The 17,623-nt window shown below is 61.8% G+C and overlaps 4 protein-coding genes across 4 annotated transcripts in view; 3 read left to right on the top strand and 1 right to left on the bottom strand.

The window, feature by feature from the left end:
• MYO15B (myosin XVB) overlaps positions 1–7,910 on the top strand; it is a 27,814-nt gene extending 19,904 nt beyond the window's left edge. The window contains 23 exon segments of the mRNA XM_015589608.2: positions 51–163; positions 344–403; positions 912–987; positions 1,089–1,207; positions 1,418–1,536; positions 1,606–1,747; positions 1,984–2,095; positions 2,206–2,375; positions 2,778–2,911; positions 3,075–3,138; positions 3,231–3,303; positions 3,709–3,785; positions 5,080–5,153; positions 5,239–5,354; positions 5,447–5,541; positions 5,624–5,701; positions 5,809–5,905; positions 6,041–6,183; positions 6,300–6,415; positions 6,745–6,878; positions 7,030–7,163; positions 7,279–7,419; positions 7,558–7,910. Coding sequence (XP_015445094.1) covers positions 51–163; positions 344–403; positions 912–987; positions 1,089–1,207; positions 1,418–1,536; positions 1,606–1,747; positions 1,984–2,095; positions 2,206–2,375; positions 2,778–2,911; positions 3,075–3,138; positions 3,231–3,303; positions 3,709–3,785; positions 5,080–5,153; positions 5,239–5,354; positions 5,447–5,541; positions 5,624–5,701; positions 5,809–5,905; positions 6,041–6,183; positions 6,300–6,415; positions 6,745–6,878; positions 7,030–7,163; positions 7,279–7,419; positions 7,558–7,617 — 2,447 coding nt within the window. The 3' untranslated portion in view covers positions 7,618–7,910.
• A 124-nt stretch (positions 7,911–8,034) lies between these two features.
• RECQL5 (RecQ like helicase 5) overlaps positions 8,035–17,623 on the bottom strand; it is a 34,194-nt gene continuing 24,605 nt past the window's right edge. The window contains exons 9-20 of the mRNA XM_006912221.3: positions 12,336–12,554; positions 11,988–12,087; positions 11,819–11,855; positions 11,631–11,689; positions 11,483–11,556; positions 11,016–11,109; positions 10,570–10,704; positions 9,708–10,252; positions 9,462–9,552; positions 9,010–9,234; positions 8,753–8,822; positions 8,035–8,662 (exon numbers count right to left, since the gene is read on the bottom strand). Coding sequence (XP_006912283.1) covers positions 8,562–8,662; positions 8,753–8,822; positions 9,010–9,234; positions 9,462–9,552; positions 9,708–10,252; positions 10,570–10,704; positions 11,016–11,109; positions 11,483–11,556; positions 11,631–11,689; positions 11,819–11,855; positions 11,988–12,087; positions 12,336–12,554 — 1,750 coding nt within the window. The 3' untranslated portion in view covers positions 8,035–8,561. The remainder of the gene's footprint in view (positions 8,663–8,752; positions 8,823–9,009; positions 9,235–9,461; positions 9,553–9,707; positions 10,253–10,569; positions 10,705–11,015; positions 11,110–11,482; positions 11,557–11,630; positions 11,690–11,818; positions 11,856–11,987; positions 12,088–12,335; positions 12,555–17,623) is intronic.
• SMIM5 (small integral membrane protein 5) overlaps positions 14,852–17,623 on the top strand; it is a 7,623-nt gene continuing 4,851 nt past the window's right edge. The window contains exon 1 of the mRNA XM_006912219.3: positions 14,852–14,978. The gene's annotated coding sequence lies outside the window, so the exon portion shown is untranslated. The remainder of the gene's footprint in view (positions 14,979–17,623) is intronic.
• The window catches only part of SMIM6 (small integral membrane protein 6), a 14,840-nt gene continuing 12,069 nt past the window's right edge, over positions 14,853–17,623 (top strand). The window contains exon 1 of the mRNA XM_025047002.1: positions 14,853–14,978. The gene's annotated coding sequence lies outside the window, so the exon portion shown is untranslated. The remainder of the gene's footprint in view (positions 14,979–17,623) is intronic.

Below are 17,623 nucleotides of genomic sequence, written 5' to 3'. Positions count from 1 at the left end.
CCTGCTCTGGCCGCTCCTCACCTGGTGCTCCTGGCCCCTCCCTCTGCCAGGCCGGATGGAGCCCATGGGGGACCAGGGGATCTGCACCCAGCTGCTTGTGCCCTCGGCCAGCGTGTGCTTCTCCTACACCAGTGTGCCCTGGAGGCTGTTCCTGCGCAAGGAGGTGGGCACGGGGGCCTGATCTCTCTTCGGGCTGGGGAGCGGGCGGCAAGCTGTGGGGGCTGCCCACATACAAACACCTCCTCCGCTGCCCACCTCCTCAGGCCTGGCGGAAGGGAGCGGGACGGGAGGGGGCTGGGCAGGGGCGCCATGCCCACTCTCTCTCTCCCATGCCTTCTTCCAGGTTTTCTACCCCCGGGAGAACTTCAGCCATCCCTACAGCCTCAGGCTCCTCTGTGAGCAGGTGAGAGCCCGGCCCACCTGTGACATGTACAGACAGAGTGCCCCCACACCCAGGCCCCACTGCTGCCAGCGGAGGGGCAGGGGGACAGCCAGCACTCAGGGGGCACTCGCTGTGTTTCAAGCCCTGCCCTCCTTTATAACGTCCCTGCGAGTTAGGACTATTATCGGCCTATACCGAGGATTAAAACTAAGGCGTATACAGCACCCAGTACAGGCGCCCGCACACCGCAGGCACTCACTCACTCACTGGTGCTTGTTCCTTTGCCACCTCTGGATGTTCCCAGGGTCGTGCCTGTCCCCCCAAATCTACAGTAGTCTCCCCCAAGTTCTGCTTCTTCAGGGGAGCTTGTCTCCGCTGACCAAGGAGCAGCAGGCAGTTGGAAGCCTAGGCTTGGAGAGCCCGCTCCCCTCCCTGCTCTGCCTACACCCGCGGGCTCTCGCCCTGTGGCTGCTTCCGCGGTGGGCTCTGGCCTCAGGACCTGGTGGTGACCCCCTGGCTCTGCCCCCAGATCCTGAGGGACACCTTTGCCGAGTCCTGCATCCGGATCTCCCAGGACGAGCGGCACAAAATGAAAGACCTGCTGGGTAGAGTCCAGGGATCCTGCGGTCAGGGTACTGGGGTGCGCGGGGGGCTGGGCCTGCCGGGAGGGAGCCCGAGGACCATCTGGGGCCATGCCTGCCTGCAGGAGACTTGGAGGTGGGCCTGGACTCGCTTGTCACCACTGAGGACAGCGTCAAGAAGCGCATCGTGATGGCGGCCAGGGACAACTGGGCCAATTACTTCTCCCGCATCTTCCCCGTCTCGGTCAGTGAGCGGCGGGGCAGGGCTGGGGATGACGGCACCTCAGTCCGGATCCCAGCACTCAGCTTGGGCCTTCTGCAGCAGGGATGAGAGCTGGGGGTGGGTGCGCCCCAGTGGAAGGACAAAGAACAGCAATGGCCCTGAGCAGCCCTGGGGCATCTTGGACGGTGGAGGGGACCCAGCGGCCTGTTTCTGACCCCACCTTCCGGGCAGGGCGAGAGTGGCAGCGATGTGCAGCTGCTGGGTGTGTCCCACCGTGGGCTGAGACTGCTCAAGGTGACCCGGAGCCCCAGCTTCCACCCCAATCAGCTGAAGATTCTCTGCTCATATAGGTGAGCCTGGGCTGTGAGGGTGGGGGATGGCGCGATGGCCCCCAGCTCACGCTCCCGCCCTGTGCACAGTTTTGCTGAGGTGCTGGGCTTGGAGTGCCGGGGCAGCTCCACTCTGGAGCTGTCACTTAAGAATGAGCAGCTGGTGCTGCACACAGCCCGGGCGAGTGCCATCAAGGCCATGGTTGAGCTGTTCCTGAGTGAGCTCAAGAAGGCAAGCATGGGCCAGGTGGGGGGCCAGGTGGGGGGTCTCCACTGATGCTGCATGGCACCCCGTCTGGGTTGCTTGGTCTCAGGGCTGTCAGCCAAGTCCCCTCGAGCTGCCTGGGGTGGGGCTGGGAGTTCTGGCTGGGTCCCTGGAACTCTGGGGTGCTCAGGTGAAAAAGAGGCCAACGGAGTGGGGAGCAGGTGGGGCGGGCAGGACAGGCCCACTCACCCCGCTGGCTGTAGGACTCCGGCTACGTTGTCGCCCTGCGAAGCTACATCACTGATGACGGGAGCCTCCTCAGCTTCCACCGTGGGGACCTCATCAAGCTGGTGCCAATGGCCTCTCTGGAGCCAGGTATCTCCAAGGGCAAGCAGGGCACTGACACAGGGCGGGCAGCACGTGGCGGAGCCTCTGACGGGCAGAGGGGCTGAGGGGGTGAGGCACCATCCTCGGATGCCTTCCAGGCTGGCAGTTCGGCTCCACCGGGGGCCGTTCCGGACTCTTTCCTGCCAACATGGTGCAGCCTGCTGCTGCTCCAGACTTTTCCTTCTCGCCGGAGCCGAGGACGGGCCAGCACAAGAGTCGGCCGCAGCGCAGAGAGCCCGGGCTGGCTCAGTGTGACAGCACGTTGGAGGTGAGGAAGACGGGAGAGGTGGAAGCCAGGCCTGACTAGGACTCGAGGAAAGAAAGGGCTCGATTGGCCCAGAGCAGCGAGGACCACCCTGGCGCTCGGTGGGAGAGCTTGGTCTGTTGCTGCCCCTCTGCCCAATCTCGATTTCTTGCCTTGTCACCCCAGCAAGACTGCGAACTCCCTGAGGGCAGGGGCTGCACTGTCTGCCCCCTGTGTGTCTCTAGTGGCACTTAGTTCAGTGCTGCCATAGAAAATATGCAATAAAAAGCTCTTGACTTTCCTGACTTCTGGTGGTGTGCTCACTGCAGCTGCTCGGGGCGGAGGTAAGGGTGGGGGGTGCTGGGGTCAGGGCCTCTGGGCAGGCCAGTGGGTGCTCGGGTGGCACCAGGTCTCCTGTGCTCCCAGGGTCCTGTCCACTCCTGGAGCCAGACACACAGTGACTCAGAGATCTCCAGCCTGCCCTTCTCTATGGCCTCTGTCTCCCACAACTACACCATGCAGGAGTTTGCCCTGCAATACTTCCGGAAGCCCCAGACCTTGTGAGTGCCCTGGGCCCTCCCCTGTGCCTGTCTGTCCCCAGTCTCCCTGAAGTGGGCCTCCCCGCTCAGAGCCACCAGGCCAGTGCTCTTAGCACCCTCCCTACATAGCCTGGGTTGTGGCAGGAGGACCGAGTGAGCAGGGCCGTCCTCTCTGTCCCTTCAGGCTGGACCAGACAGAGGGAGGTGCTACAGAAAAGGCCATGGCCAGCCTGGTGCAGTACACCAAGGTAGGGGGGCAGCTGGGGAAGAGTCAGGCCAATGGACCTGCCTTCTGGTCCCCATGGACCCCAGACTCACAGCCCAGCCTCTTTGGCTACAGGCTCCCATCCAGGAATCGCTCATCAGCCTCAGTGATGAGGACATGAACAGGCAGGCTGTGGAAAGCTTCCGGAGTGAGTGGCCATCCTGGGTCCCCATGTCTGCGGTGCCTTGGACCTAGGCGCCTGGTCGCCTTCTCTCCTTGACTTTGCCAACTCAGGGCAGCACACTGGTGGTTCCTACATCCCCACAGCCCTCACCCACTTCTACTTCTGCCTGAGGGGTTGTAGGTTGTATGGCTTCTGGGCTGGAAGGCAGAGGTGGGCCCAGCTCACTGGGCACTGCGTGGGGCTACAGGCACCCACAGAATCTCTCCGAGCCTTGTTTCCCATCAGTAAAGCCGAGGCTGCCGCTCTACCTGGCTTACACACATATTGAGAGCGAGGCATGAGATGGCAGGGGAAGGCCCTGTGTGGTGACAGCATGAGCCAAGGCCAGGTACCCAGCCCAGCTTCCCATGCTTCTCATCCTGCCTGCAGCTCTGATGCAGTTTATGGGGGACCAGGCTAAGCCCCGGGACAAGGACGACATGGCTCTCCTCTACGAGCTGCTGAAGGTAAGCAAGCAGGACCTGTGTGCGCTGGAAGCTGGGAGAGATGCTGGGAGCCCTTAGGCTGCCTTCCTGTCCTCCTGCCTGGGCCTCGATGGGCTCTCCCTTCCTTTGGTCACTATTCATTCAAATCACCCAGAAGTGTTCATTGAGCAAATACTGTGTGCCGGGGGCGTGGCGGTGAGCCAAGCAGGCTAAGTGCCCGCAGAGCTTACAAGCCAGTGGGAGGAGACGGTCAGTAAGCCACGTCTGGGAGCGAAAAGTGCTGTGGGGAGCAAAGCAGGCAAAGGGCTGCTGAGTACGGAGGGCTTGGTGACACGATGACGCTGGAGCAGAGGTCTGAAGGAAGCCAGGGAGTGAGGCATGTGTGCATGGGGGGCAGCCCATATGGACATAGAGAGAGGCAGGAGTGACAGTCCTGATGAGAGGGTGACCCTCAGCACCAGCAGGGCCAGCTGGAGCCCGGAGAGCTAGCGGGAGAGTGGAGAATACGGCCTGGGAGGTGCTGGGCTCCAGGTCACAGCAGGCTTTTCAGACTGTTGTCAGGACTTTGATTTTTTTCAAGAGAGATAGGAAATCACTGGAGGGTTTTTGAAGAGAGATGTGGCTTTTGTTTCCTGGAGTCGCTCTGGCTGTTGCTTGCTATTCTGGAGGCATAAGGGCAAAAGGTAATGGCAAGGATCCCGGCTGAGAGGTGGCACCGACACAGGCCTAGAGGTGGCAGCAGAGAGAAGACTCAGAACAGCGGGTTTCCAAGGAACTGCATGCGGAGCGTGAGGGAGCGGCCGAGGATGCCACCAAGTCCTTGGCCAGAGCAATGAATGTTTTTGATGAGGAAGTCTGAGGGAGGAGCGGGTCCCGGCTGGTGAAGGAATTTCAGACATATGAAGCCTGAAGTCCCAGACTTCCAAGTGCAGGGCCTGGGGTCCAAGGGAGAAGTCTGGACTGGAGGCAGACACCGGGGTCACCGGCAGATGGAAGCGGCTAAGAGCATCGGGGAGAGAGGGCAGACAGGGGCCCAAGGGCACTGCAGCCCTTAGCAGTCCAGGAACAAGGGTTGCCAGGAGAGATGCCAAGACGGAGGGACCAGGGAAGGGAGAAGACCTAGAAGCGGTGATCTGTGACGACGAGCTGGGCAGATACAGTCAAGCTGAGTGAAACAAAGACCCAGAGATGGCCCCCGGCCCCCAGCAGGATTTCCCTGACTTCAGATCCCACGCCATCCCTCACTCTATCACACTACAGCTCTGCCCAGCCCCACTGCCCCCGCCCTGCCCACCTGCCCATCCTGTCCCCACAGCTGTGCCGAGAGGAGAACCTCAGGGACGAGATTTACTGCCAGGTCATCAAGCAGGTCACGGGACACCCCCAGCCGTGAGTGTGGGGGGCTGGCGGGGAGGGCGGAAGGCAGCCTGCTGCTGCGGCCTGGCAGCCTGAGCCCAGGCTCTCTGCCCTGCAGGGAACTCTGTGCCCGAGGCTGGAAGTTCCTCAGCCTCCTCACTGGCTTCTTCATCCCGTCGATCACGCTGATGCCCTACCTGACCAAGTTTCTGCAGGATTCAGGCCAGAGTCAAGGTGCCTATGGGAGGGGCTTCCAGGTTAGGGTCTCCTCTGCCTGGGGAGGGGTTTGGAGGTGCTCGTGACCCCAGCCTGGCTCCTCTCTGCAGAGCTGGCCCGGAGCAGCCAGGAGCATCTCCAGCGCTCGGTCAAATATGGAGGGCGCCGGCGGCTGCCCTATCCGGGTGAAATGAAGGCTTTCCTGGTACTAGGGGTACTCCCTCGGTGGGGGGAACTGGGGCCTCTGTCCACCCACCGGTGGGCTGACTCTACCACATGCCTGGCAGAAAGGAAAAATGGCCTACCTGCTTCTAATTCATCTGCCCGGGGACGTGCATTACAAGACCAAAATCCACACTTTCACGGTGAGCACAAGGCCACCAGAGGGGCTGGGAAGAGGCAGGGAAGCTGTGGGCGTCAGTTCCGGGGACACTCCCAAGCTCCCAGCATCATGGCATGTCCACATGCCCAGGTGGCCGCAGAAGTGCTGGAGGAGCTATGCGAGAAGATGGGGATCATGGACCCCGAGGAAGTGCAGGAATTCGCCCTCTTCCTTGTCAAAGGCGAAGGTGAGCCACCTTGCCAGGCTGGATTCAGAGCGGCAGCTTCCCTGCCAGGTCCTCCTTGGGGCCCGTGAGCGAGGCGGCCTCATGCTGGGGTGGCAGGGCCGTGGGCGGGGCTATGAACCTAGGCTCCCCACGCAGGCAAGCCGGTGCGGCCCCTGCGGCCCCACGAGTATATCAACAGCGTGGTGGACGAGGACATGAGCCTGCACAGCCGGCGGCTCAGCTGGGAGACCCGGCTGCATTTTGACAACCTCGCCTACATCAACACCCACTACAGCCAGGTCAGCCCCACCGGGGCGGGCATCGCCAAGCCTCCCTCCCCCCAAGGAGAAGTGATGTGGGCAGGCATGGGCGGGGCTTTTGGGCACAGCTGCCCCTCACTGCTCTGCCCTCTCAGGTGCAGCGGGACTACCTGGAAGGGAAGCTGTTGGTCAGCGCCCAGGCAGATGCCCAAGTTGCCAGGCTAGCTGCCCTCCAGCTCCTCAGCGGGGCCCACAAGGACCCCCCTTCAGAGTAAGTGAGCGTGGCCCCAACACCGTCACTTCTCTTATCCCTCCTGGTGCTGAGGTAGGCACCCACCCCAAGAGCCTCTCCTTCAGCCCACTACCCCGCAGCCCTCCTCCAATGTCAAGGCCACTCGACTATACTGTTCTTGGTCCTAACCAGATGGGCCTGGAGCATTGGAGGCTGTGTGCACCTGTTCTCCCCATCCCCAGCTTCTCAAGGGCAGGGGCCTCGCCTCACTTGTGTGTCTGGATCCCCAGTCTCACCCACAGTAGCCACTGGTTCATTTTCTTAGCACCTGCTATATGCCCAGCCTTGACTGACCTGCTGTGTCCTAGGCAAGACCTGCTGGCTTACTTGCCGAATCCACTGCAATGGCAGGGGAGCATGGCCACCATAAAGAGCCTGACAGGCCAGGAGCTGAGGCAGCTGCAAGGGTGCAGCTCCCAGGAAGCACAGATCAGCTTTATCGGTGGGTCTGGGGCAAGGGGGCTGCTGGGGCGGAGGCGGGTGGGCGGCACAGGAGGGAAGGGGTAAGGGTGGAGGGGCTGGGGAAGCTTTGCCGCCTGCCCTGTCTCAGGGCCCCAGTGGCCAGGACCCCCGGCTCACCTCTCCGTCCCCAGAGGCCGTGAGCCAGCTGCCTCTCTTTGGCTACACTGTCTACGTGGTGCTTCGAGTGAGCCAGCTGGCCCTGCCCGGCCCCAGCTTCCTGGGGCTGAACCGTCAGCACCTCATTCTCATGGACCCCGGCTCCCAGGTGGGCCAAGCTCCTGTCCCAGTGTGTTCCTGGGCACCCTTGGGCTGTTCCGCTCACCACCCACACTGACCCCTCCCCTGAGAGGAGGGCCAAGCTGTGTCTCTGCTGCCCTCAGACACTGTTCTGCACTATCGCCCTGAGCGACCTACATCGGCTCCACCTGCTGAGCCCCCGGGAGGCAGGAGGGCCCCCTGGCCTGGAGCTCAGCTATGGCTCAGCTGACAGCCCACGGACTATCTGGCTTGAGCTGCCACAGGTGAGTGGCCAGGGCCTCTAACTACCCTGGGAAGCGGGCGAGTGCCTCGCCCAGGCCTGGCATGCCCAGTGGGATGGGCAGGCACAGGGGTGGGGGCTGGCTGGGGAGCCCGTCCTCACATGCCTGCGCCCGGGGAAGGCCCAGGAGCTGCGGCACACCATCACCTTCCTGCTGGACAGCAGCAACGCTCCCGCTTAGTGGCTAGCCACGCCCGAGAAGAGGAGTGGAGGGGCGGGGAGGAGGAAGAGGCCCCGCCCCGGCTCAAGTCTCCGGTGGACAGTCTCCCTTGGAGGCCGTCAGTTCTCTTTGGTTTGGACTTCATGGCTTGGCTTTTTGGGGACCTGCCGCAGCACAGTCTGGCTGGCCCAGGGGGAGGCCATGAGGCAGCGGCTGCTACAGTGACATCAGCTTGGAAGGGGAACAGCGAGACTTGTTCTGGGGGGTGGGTTTGGGGGAGCTGCAGGAACGTGGCGTGGGCCTCTGGTGTTGCCCAGTCTGGGGGAGACGCCCACCTGGCCCCGGCCCTGACCCAGCATCAGCACAGCCCTGACCTGGGAGAAGCAGCTGCCGAGGAAATAAAACTCCTTAGAGAAAAGGGCCGTGTCCGCGCACACGTGTTGGGACAAACAGGACTTTATTCCTCTAGCAAACGTCTTGGTACGGCCCGGCCTTCCTGACCAGAAGCCGAGAGGGAGCCGGGCCTGGCCGCTGCCCCTCTGCACCTGGGCCCCAGGGCTCTTCCTGAGGAGACCCCAATGCCTCGTACGGGGGCACCTCACCCCGGCTCACAACTCAAGTGCTGGAGGTGAAGGGACCATTTCTTCCTCCTGTTCCCCTGGCAGCAGCCACACCACCTGCCTCCTTCTGATCTGGGGTCTGGCTCAGAAAATCCAGCCATGAGGGCCAGGAGAGGCAGAAGAAAGGAAGGTGGGCTGACCTCTGGCCTCTAACCCTGATGCGGGAGGTGTCCAGGGCCACCTCCGCAGCAACATGTGGTTGAAAAGGGGAAAGACCCTGAGAAGAGACGAAGCCCTTGGCAGCAGCAAGCCTGGCTACCTCCCCCAGCCTGAGTCAGGCCGAGGCTGGCTCCGGCAGAGTCCGGGGGAGCACACTGGCCCTGCTGGGCAGCGGTCAGTCATCTCTCATCTCTGTGGGTCACATAGGCCGTGCCAGTCAGTTTCACGCTCGCACCGGGCCCGGCCATGGAAAAACCGCCTGATGAGGTTCTGGGCCTCTTCCTTCACTGCAGATTCGGGGCAGGGGAATGTGAGGGCCAGTCTCCTCCCTGCAGAGCCCCCCAGGGGCCTCCAGGCCCGGCAGTGCTGGCACTTACCGCTCCTCCCAGGACAGGGCTTCTGCGTTAAGGAGTGCGACAGGTGGCGGGCAAAGGCTTTAAACAATTCCTGGGGGCAGAGGGTGAAGAGGAAGAAGGAGCACGGCCCCTGCCCTGCCCCTGCCCCCCACAACCTACAGCCGTGACCCAAGGTCAAGGCATGCCAAGGGAGGGGGCAGCTGGCCTCAGCACTAGCCTGCGTCCCCACTGCGGCTCACGCTCCCTGTGCTCCCACTGCCCAGGGACACCTGCCCTACCTTGGATGCAAACTTGCCCTCCTTGTAGAAAGGGGTTAGGCACTGGACCACGATGTTCGCAGCCACCTTCAAGGAGATGCCAGGAGGTGGGAGCTGGTGGGAGGCTTGGGCCGTGGCATTCACAGCGCCCTGATCACTGGCCGAGATATTGTGCCGGGCCTCAGCTAAGACGGAGGCACTGGCTGAGGGGCGAGGCCTCTTCTGAGCCTGGCTCTCTGGGTTCTCCTGGGCAGGGCCATAGTGGAGGGTCACTCTTGGGCTCCCTGTCACTGGCCCTTCCCCTCCTTCTGGAAGAATGAGCCACAGCACCTGCTGGCTCCCTTCAGCCCATCCCAACTGCCCCTGGGATGTGAAAAGATGATATTCCCCAAACCCCTAATCCAGAGCGGATCAGAGACCAGTCCGGTCCGCAGGCCTCCTCCCTCCTGCCGTCGCCTCATCCCGGTCAATACCTGCAGGGGTCTGGGCCGCTTGCCCCTCTGTGTCTCCTTTGTGAGGGTAGGTTGGCCTTCAGGGGGCCCCTGGTCTCTGAGAGGGCGGGCACTGGCAGAGGGGAAAGCAGTGTCAGAGCCCTAGGTACTAGCTGTGCCCTCGGCTCAAGCAGCCCCGCAGAGCCCACGGTAGGAAGGGCCCCGAGCTTCAGAGGCCTGGTTAGCAAAGGGAATTCCAGAGGGTTCCAAGACTACCTGTTCCCTTACCTTGGCCCCAACCTGGTGCGCTCCTTCGTCTGGGCGCAGGCAGCCAGATGCCCCGGGGCTCCGTCCTCCTCCCCTGTGCACTTCTCTGGGGTCACGGCTGGCGGTCCCCGCACCCCCTCACAGGAGGGGCTGGCACCTTTCGCCCCTGGGGCTGAAGTGCGTGGAGCCGGGCTCTCGGCCCCTTGGCAGAAGAAGCGGGTGATGCTCTGAGAATCCTTGCAAGCCGCAGTGGCTAGGAGCTGCTGCTTCTTGTTGGCCCTGGTCTTGGCAATGGCACTGCCCCTAGAGGGGCCTTTCGCCTTCTTCTTGGGGGAGGGGCCCCCACAGTGAGCACTGCTTCTGGGGGCCTCTCCTCTGAGCCTAGGGTTGGGCTCACTGCTGTCCTCACCCTGGAGGTCACAGGGCCGGCCCGGGGGCTCCTGCTCTCCTCCCGGCACAGGCTGGGGGGCTTCCCCCTTGGCCAGCGTCTTCTCCATCAGCTCTGTGGCCGTCTGGAACTGGCAGGAGCCTTTGGGGAACCCAGCTCCCACCCGCTTGGGTTTGAGCTGTGAGGAGGAGAGAGGGTTCTGACCACCGGGCCCCCTCGAGGGCACTTACTGGCTGGTCCAGGTATGGCCGCGCTGGTGGGCTCTTGTGAGTGGGGGACAGAAAGCCAGGCGCGACACCGCGTGGGGGTAAGGCAGATGGGAGAAACGCTGTGGGGCCGGAGGGTACAGCTGGCAGAGCAGGGAAGCCCTGGGCCACCCTCGGACCAAGGCTGTCACGCCAGGAGAGGGCAAGACACTGGGCCCTAGCTGAGGGCGCAGGGAAGTGGTGCCTTTCCCGGACCCGGGTCTGGGGTGGATGCCAGGGCCCTGCTCACCGAGTACACCTGGGAGGCCGGCGGGATGTCATACTCAGTGGGCTCTGGGGGCTCGGCCGGGGCACTGCAGCTCTTGGCACTGCCTCCCACGTCGTACAGCTGCCCGTCCTTGGAGGCTCTGTGGATCTTAGCCACCTGGGGCGGGGACAGGCAGGCACGCCATGATGCCCACTAGCTCCTGACAGTCCCCGACCCAGGCTTTCCACAGGTGGGTTTCTGTGGCCAGTGGCTACAGGCAGCTGGACACGGGACAAGGTCTATTCCTCATGGGATTGGCTAGAGATACCTCCGGCTGGCAAAGAAGGGAAGTCGGATTCCACCCCCACTCCCGACAAGTGGCTTCTTGGGTGGGGGTGGGTTCTGGGCTACCTGGGGGCGGGGCGGGGGGTGCGCCTCCCTCACCCTGGCCCGTGAGCGTGCCCCGCCCCGCCCCGCCCGGGGCCCACCTTCTTCAGCACGCTGGCCTTGTACAGGTTGGCTGCCTTGGCGTGTTGGAATGTCTCATGTTCCAGCTCCACAGCCGTGGCCCGGAGATCAAGTCTGAGGGTAGAAATGATTGTGAGGTGTCAGGCAGGCCTGAGCCTTCTCCCTGTTGAGCTCTTGTTGGATTCTCCCTGGGGACCCTGGGGATGGTTTGGGGCCTTTTGGGAATGGCCACAGAGGCTACAGGGGCGTCAGCAGGTGAGGGGCACAGAGACTGGGAACTGGATTCTCCGGGAAACCTGCAGCCCCTCAGTTACGGACGAGCCTGCCCCCTACTGGGGGTGTGGGGCCCTGCATCCCCGGGAGTAGGATGGGCCGCCATCTTGGGAGGGGGCATCCAAACAGGCCAGGGGGGCTCGGGGTTCCTGAGGTTTCTAAAGGAACAGGAGCTTGGAGAACCCTCCCCAGCCCCTCGATCTAGGACACTCACCCATCAGTGGCACCTGTGGCCTGGCGGTTACTGCTCAGAGCCTCCTCCAGAAGCCCCAGGCAGTGCTCACGGGCCTACACGGGGAGAGAAGCCGGTCACAAAAGCCTCGAGGCTGGGGGGCTGCTGTGAGGAGCTGCCCACCTCTTACCTTCACAGTGAGCCTGGGGATCTTCCTGCTAGAAGCCTCTTTCAAGGGACAGTCTTCATCTGGGGGGGAGAAGGAGTGGGTTCTTCCACTCTACCTTCTGCTCTCGAGCCCCCAACCCTCTAAGAAAGCACCCCCCATCCACACCCTGGAAACAGCTCACAAGCCCCTGTGGACATTCCTGTACTGACCTGGGGGTACAAATTCTTCTATCTTGGGGTCCTTGCCCTAGAAGATCACATGAAAGGCCTGTGAGGCATCCTGGCCGCTGCAGGCTAGCACCCAGTTCAGCACCAGGGAAGGGCTGAGAGGGTGTGAGCAGGAGGCCACCTGGGACCCTGCCTAGTCCCCATGCCTCACCTTGCGCAGACTCATCTGCTTCTGGTAGAAGAGGTTCCATTCCCGCTTGTGCATCTCATCTCTGCCCTCGTCACCACTGCCTCCAGAGCCTTCATCGTATCTAGGGGACAGGCTAGGCATGAGCAACCCTGGCCTGGGCTTGGCCCTACCCCCGCACCTCTGGAGGGGCAGTGATGTCCCTGATGCCTTGGTAGCTCAGGTGGCACCGAGGTCCTGACCCCCAAGCAGCCCACAAAGCAGAGGGATGGACTGTGGCATGGTGCTGCCTCTGGTTTGGCCTTGGCACCAAGGAGAGAATTCCAGACTATTTCCAGTGGGTTGGGGGTCCCTGGCTTCATAGCCCCTCACCTGCTGAAGCCCCTGGAGCCTCTGCGGCCTCCTTCATAGAGCTCAGGGTCGAAGCCATTCCTCTGGGAGGGCCCAATGCAGGTCTTGCTCCAGCTGCTTCTTTGCTCCAAGGCGTCCAGCTGCTTCTGCACAGCTGCAGGGTTCTGGCAGTGGTCGCAGCCTCTGGTGCAGGTGGGGGGCGCATCCCCAAAGTATTTGGCAATAGCAGCATGGCGGCACCTGGAGCAGACAGCAGGGCAGAGGCGAGGGGTGAGGGGCCCTGGCAAACATTAGTTCATCCAGTCCCTAAGCTTGGGACTGTGTCTGGCACAGTGACCGGCACTGTGCTAAGCACGGCGTTCTCATCTCACATGTGAGCCTCACAGGTATCTCGGTTGCCACTTTACAGATGAGGACAGTGAGGTGAAGGCGCTTTCCCAAAGTCAGGTCGCATGGGGGCAGGGGGAATGCAGAGCCAGAGTGTGACCCCAGTTCTAACTTCTCTATAGACTACTCCCTCCTCTGGCCCTGCCCCTGTCCTCTGGTCCCATCCCCTCTGTGTCCTGGGAGGAGCTCCGGGTCTGGGGTCAGAGACCCTGCCGCTGACCCTGCCCCCCTGGGGAGAGCATCTGACCTCTCCAAGCTGACGCAGGCTCGCCTGTGAAACCGTGCAAGAGCGCTGTTCCCTAGGGCTGTGTGCCGGCCGCTGAGAAGCAGCGCTGAAGCCCAGCGCCTGCCGGAGAACAGCGAGGGTTCTTACCATGAGCACTCCTCCCCCTTTTCTGGGGGTGGGAGAGGGAGGGAACAGCAGGAGGTGTTCCCTGACCTCAGCATTCAGCTCTGCTTTGGTCTCTTAGTGACCTCTTGTTGTCCCCAACAAGCCTCTCTGCCCAGCCCAGTGTACACAGCTGGGGCGGGGAGCTGCCCGAGGGCAGGAACCAGACAGCTTTGAGAGCTGGCATCTCTGCTAGTCACTGGAGAGGCAGTGGGGAGATGCAGCCTTGGCAGAGTCCTCATCACATCTTCCACTGCCCTGGCCCTGTCACGGCTCCTGTGGGGTGCTAGCCTCTAGCTGTCCCTCTTATGACTCCCTAGGTTGGGGGCAGTTGGTTATGGGGGCAGGTACAGAGGCCCCGGGATCAAAGCCCTTACAAATGGCCTGTCCAGCCACAAGATGTGGCAGAGGGTGGGGTGGGGCAGAGCTGTCCAAGGTGTCATATCCCAGGGACATGAATAGCTGGTGTCGCGGCTCTAACCAGAACTCCTCTCAATGAGAGCACTGCAAGAAACCCATTAAGCAGCTGAGACCCTAAAGAGCAGGCTCCAAGGACAAGATCTGATTGTTACGCAGCCCCTAGGAAGCCTGGTCTCAGGGACTTCCCTTCATCTGAGTGGAGAATGCAGCTCTGAACAACCCGAGACTGTAAGGCCAAGGCGGCCACCAGAGGGCACTATGCCCATCGCTCCTAGAAGCAACGTGTAATGCATTCCGTCAACTGAGTCCATCTGCACAGCGGCTGCCTGTTTGGCTTCTGGGAGCCTCTGGCATCCAAGTGGTGTGGCCACAAGGTTGGCTTCCATCCCCCTGCCCTCCCCCAAGCCCTGACTCACTGGGGTTTTGTGCTCGCACTCAAAGGGCTCCACTGACAGCTCACACATGCGGGCGGGGGCAGCTCTTGTGCTGCTCCAGGCACAGCCTGGTTGGCTGCGGTGGCACAACCAGCCAAATGTCAAAAAGCGTCGCCGGCTCCAGAGCCTGCTTCTGACGGCCAAGCCAGGGGTGCGGAGATGGCCCAGCAGACACTCTGGCAAGGAGACCAGCAGCGTCCACTTTCCTCCAGGCCCCAGGAGCATGAGGCACCTCCCCAGCAAGCAGGCCAAGCACAGGCCACTCTCAAGTCACTCAGGACTCCCAAATTCTCCCACAGGATGCCCCCAGCGGGGTGGCTGCTTGGGTGGTCTCTGCCCCCACTACTTTCCCTGGAGAGGCCAGAGGGAGGGACCAGCTGGGGAGTCCCTCAAGGGACAGGTTGGGGTGGTCATGGGATGGGGGCCCAAAGGCCCTCCTAAGGGTGGGGTAGACGCCAAAGAGCTGGGTGCTTGGGGCCTCCCTCCCTCCCCACTCCACGTCTCAGCTGGAACCTCCCTGGGGTCATCTTTGCTAGGGAACCAGAGCGACCTCCTCTTTTATCAGCTCACAACCCAGGACCAGCCCGCATGGCTTAGCAGACACCTACCAGGAGGAAGAGAGGGAGGGGGAGAGAGAAAGGGAGAGGGAGAGGAGGAGGAACAAGAAGGGAGGGAGTGGCCCTCGCGGGGACCTCCCCAGGACAAGTTCCCAGCAGGGACTCCCTGACCATGTCCTGGAGCAGTGGCGCTGGCTCCCCTGCGGTCTGGCCGCCCCATGTAATCTGACACTTGAATCTCCTGGATGACCAACAACAAAAAAGCTGACGCAGAGACAGCGCTGGCCGTCAGCAGCAACAAGCAGCTGCCGCTCTGCTGTTCGCACAGAAGAGGCGCTCAGGGAGCAGCAGGGCCACCAGAGAGGTGTCTGCCAAGGAAGGGAAAGGTGGCGGTGGGCCACGGAGAGGCTCGAGGAGGCTGCCTGGCATCCAAGCACCTGCAGTCGGCGCCCCCCAGCTCCAACACCTGAGCTCCCAGGTGAGTGGCCACGGATGAGGGGGAACGAAGTAAACGGAGCAGCAAGGGTCCCCCGCCCCAAAGGTAGAGGGCCCCGATTTACCCTGGGGGACACACCTGATCAGTCTCTGGATGGCCTCTTGTTCAAACCTGGGCTCTCCTTTGGCTGGGAGCCAGCACTGGGGGACATAGGCCTGCAGCCCTCTGCGAGGGTGGCTTCCTCCCTGTGTGCTGAGCAGGCAGAGGGGCCCAGGGCATCCGCTTACTCTGCAAGTTAGTTTAAGCTTTTGCTATTCAGGGGGCTTAAATGAGGGATTTGGCTGCCCGGGCCGGGGAGGGAATTATCACCTGCCTACTGAGCCGCCCTCTTCCTAGGAACAAGGCAGAGCCCTCCCTGTCCCTGCCTTACCCCAGTCCAAGAGGTTTAGGCAGGGTCTGCCCAGTTATCTCTTACCTCCTAGGATGTGGCAGGACCCATGGCAGATCTGCCTATTTGTGTCCTAGACAAGGGCAGCAGCTGCCATCTCTTGTGAGGGGCTTGGGCCACTCACTGCCAGGTGTTCTCAACTCAGGGCTCTGTCCGGGTGCTCCTCACTAGGCCCATTTAGATCCCATTGAGCCCCAAATCTCCCTGAATCGCGAATCACCAGAAATGCAAGGGCCTGGCTCTAAACCCGGGGGAAAAGGCAAGGATGGCGAGACTGAGGCTAGGGCAGGGTCCGCCCTGGTAGCTGGCCCTCTGCTGCACCTGTGTAATGCTGACTTCAAGGTGGGTCTTTGGGCAGCATGGAGAATGGCCCTCCTGGGCAGGGTCCCAACGGACGAGGCCGGATGCTGATTTCTTGTGCCTGCCTGTCTTCACGCCAGGGCTAAAGTCTCCCTCCCCATCCTCCAGATATTATCCCCAAAGCAAACAAGCTAATATCTACTTAGAAAGAAAAACAACGATCCAGGGAAAAGTGGAAACCAAAGGCCAGTCCAAGTGTTCTTGGCTCAGCAGCAGCCTTGGGACTTGGCCTGGGTTGGTGGCCGGGGAGACTACACGTCCTGCAGTGATGGGTAGCACACGGTGGAGACAGATGCTGAGCGGGAAGGTGGGTGAGGGAGGGCACAGTGGTGAGCCCATGGCTACCTCTGTTGGCTCTTACTCCCCAAGACGCTCCAGGCAGGTGGGGAGGAGAGTCTCTGTGCCTGGAAGACACAGGTGGGTGGGCGTCCCCTGAATGCAGTCCCTGAGCTGGGACAGAAAGGTGATGCCCAGCTTCTGGGGCTTCAAGACAATCACCAGTAGCAGAAAATGCCTCCTCCTGTCCTGGAACACTACAGGGCTGGGGAAGCGGGGACTGCTCAGGGTCCCAGTATATACGTCCCACAGCAAGTTGGAGCCAAGGCAGAAGCGGGCATCGTGGGCATCCCTGCCTTGCTGGTCAGGCCTCTGGACCCCACAAATCAACAACTGTAGGTTATTATTCATTCTAATTGCTTCTCAAACAATGCCCTGGGGGCAAGGGTGGCTGAAAACCACCCTGACAAAACAACAGGGACAGAGCAAGAAGCTGTGGGGGCCCTGAGCTATCGACACACTGGCTTAGCTTATCGGTCACTAACACCCACCCGCTCCGCCGGGGGAGCTGGAGTATCAGTTTTGCAAGGAGGAAACAGGGAAGCTTCAGTACCAAGTGGCAGCTGTCTAGCCTCCAGGATGCCTGTCTGCTCTGTCGCAAGGTTCTCTGTGCCAGGAGAGAACCACACACAGAAATGTTTCCTCCAGCTGTGCCAGCTTTCCTCTCTGCCCTGCTCGCTTTCCCCCTCCACTCACTGCCATGCCAGCCAGCAGCACCCTCTGAAAAGGGCCCTGCGGGCAGCCAAGGCTATTTTTCCCCCTTCTTGGAGCCAAGGGAAGCCACCACTTGCTCTGGCTGCTTCCAATGACACGACCGAGCATGGGGTTGGGTTCCCTGGTTCACAGGCAGAAGGTACAGTTTTGGAAAGAGTCTGGTGGACCTGAGATGGAAAGAAGGAAGAACAGAGGATTCTCACTAGCCCCACCAGACCTCTGCCTTCCTCCCTCCAAACCCGGGAAGGTGCAAGGGAGCAGCCAGGCCCAGAGCACCCACTGTCCCCAGGCCACAGCCGGAAACACTTAGGGCTCCCTACAAAGCAACTGAGGGGCACAAGCCACATGGTCACCTGACAGCTGCTGGCTATATTGGGCACCAAGCGTCACATACCCCCTTGGCCTTGCTTTAAATAGCCCACTGGGAAGACCGCCTGAGACCTGGTGGAATGTGCCTCCTCCCGTTAGGGAAAAAGAGGCCCCTCCAGCTTCCCTATGGTCCCCACTAAGGCTCCCTACGCTCCATCCAGGGCTGGAAAGGACAAAACATCAACTGAAAAGCCAAGGGGGCTTGTCTTCAATCTTTGGGGCAGAACGGCAGTGTCCAGCGGCCCCGCTCCCGTTTCTGGTACAGACGGGATCCGGTGAGCAGCCCTGGATCAGACCCCGGGGCTGGGTGCAGCTGGCTAACTCAGGTCTCTCCCAAGGCCCTCTTGTGCAAAGCCATGCTGCCATCTGCACCCATGGCCCCCTGCTGGTGTGGGCTGACAGTCTTCCCAGAGTGGGCCCAGGTCCTCTGGGCGGGAGGTGGGCGCTCTGTTGTGTCATA

Source organism: Pteropus alecto, unplaced genomic scaffold (genome assembly GCF_000325575.1).
Source record: "Pteropus alecto unplaced genomic scaffold, ASM32557v1 scaffold134, whole genome shotgun sequence".
NCBI lineage: Eukaryota > Metazoa > Chordata > Mammalia > Chiroptera > Pteropodidae > Pteropus > Pteropus alecto.
This window is presented reverse-complemented; position numbering and strand designations above follow the sequence as displayed.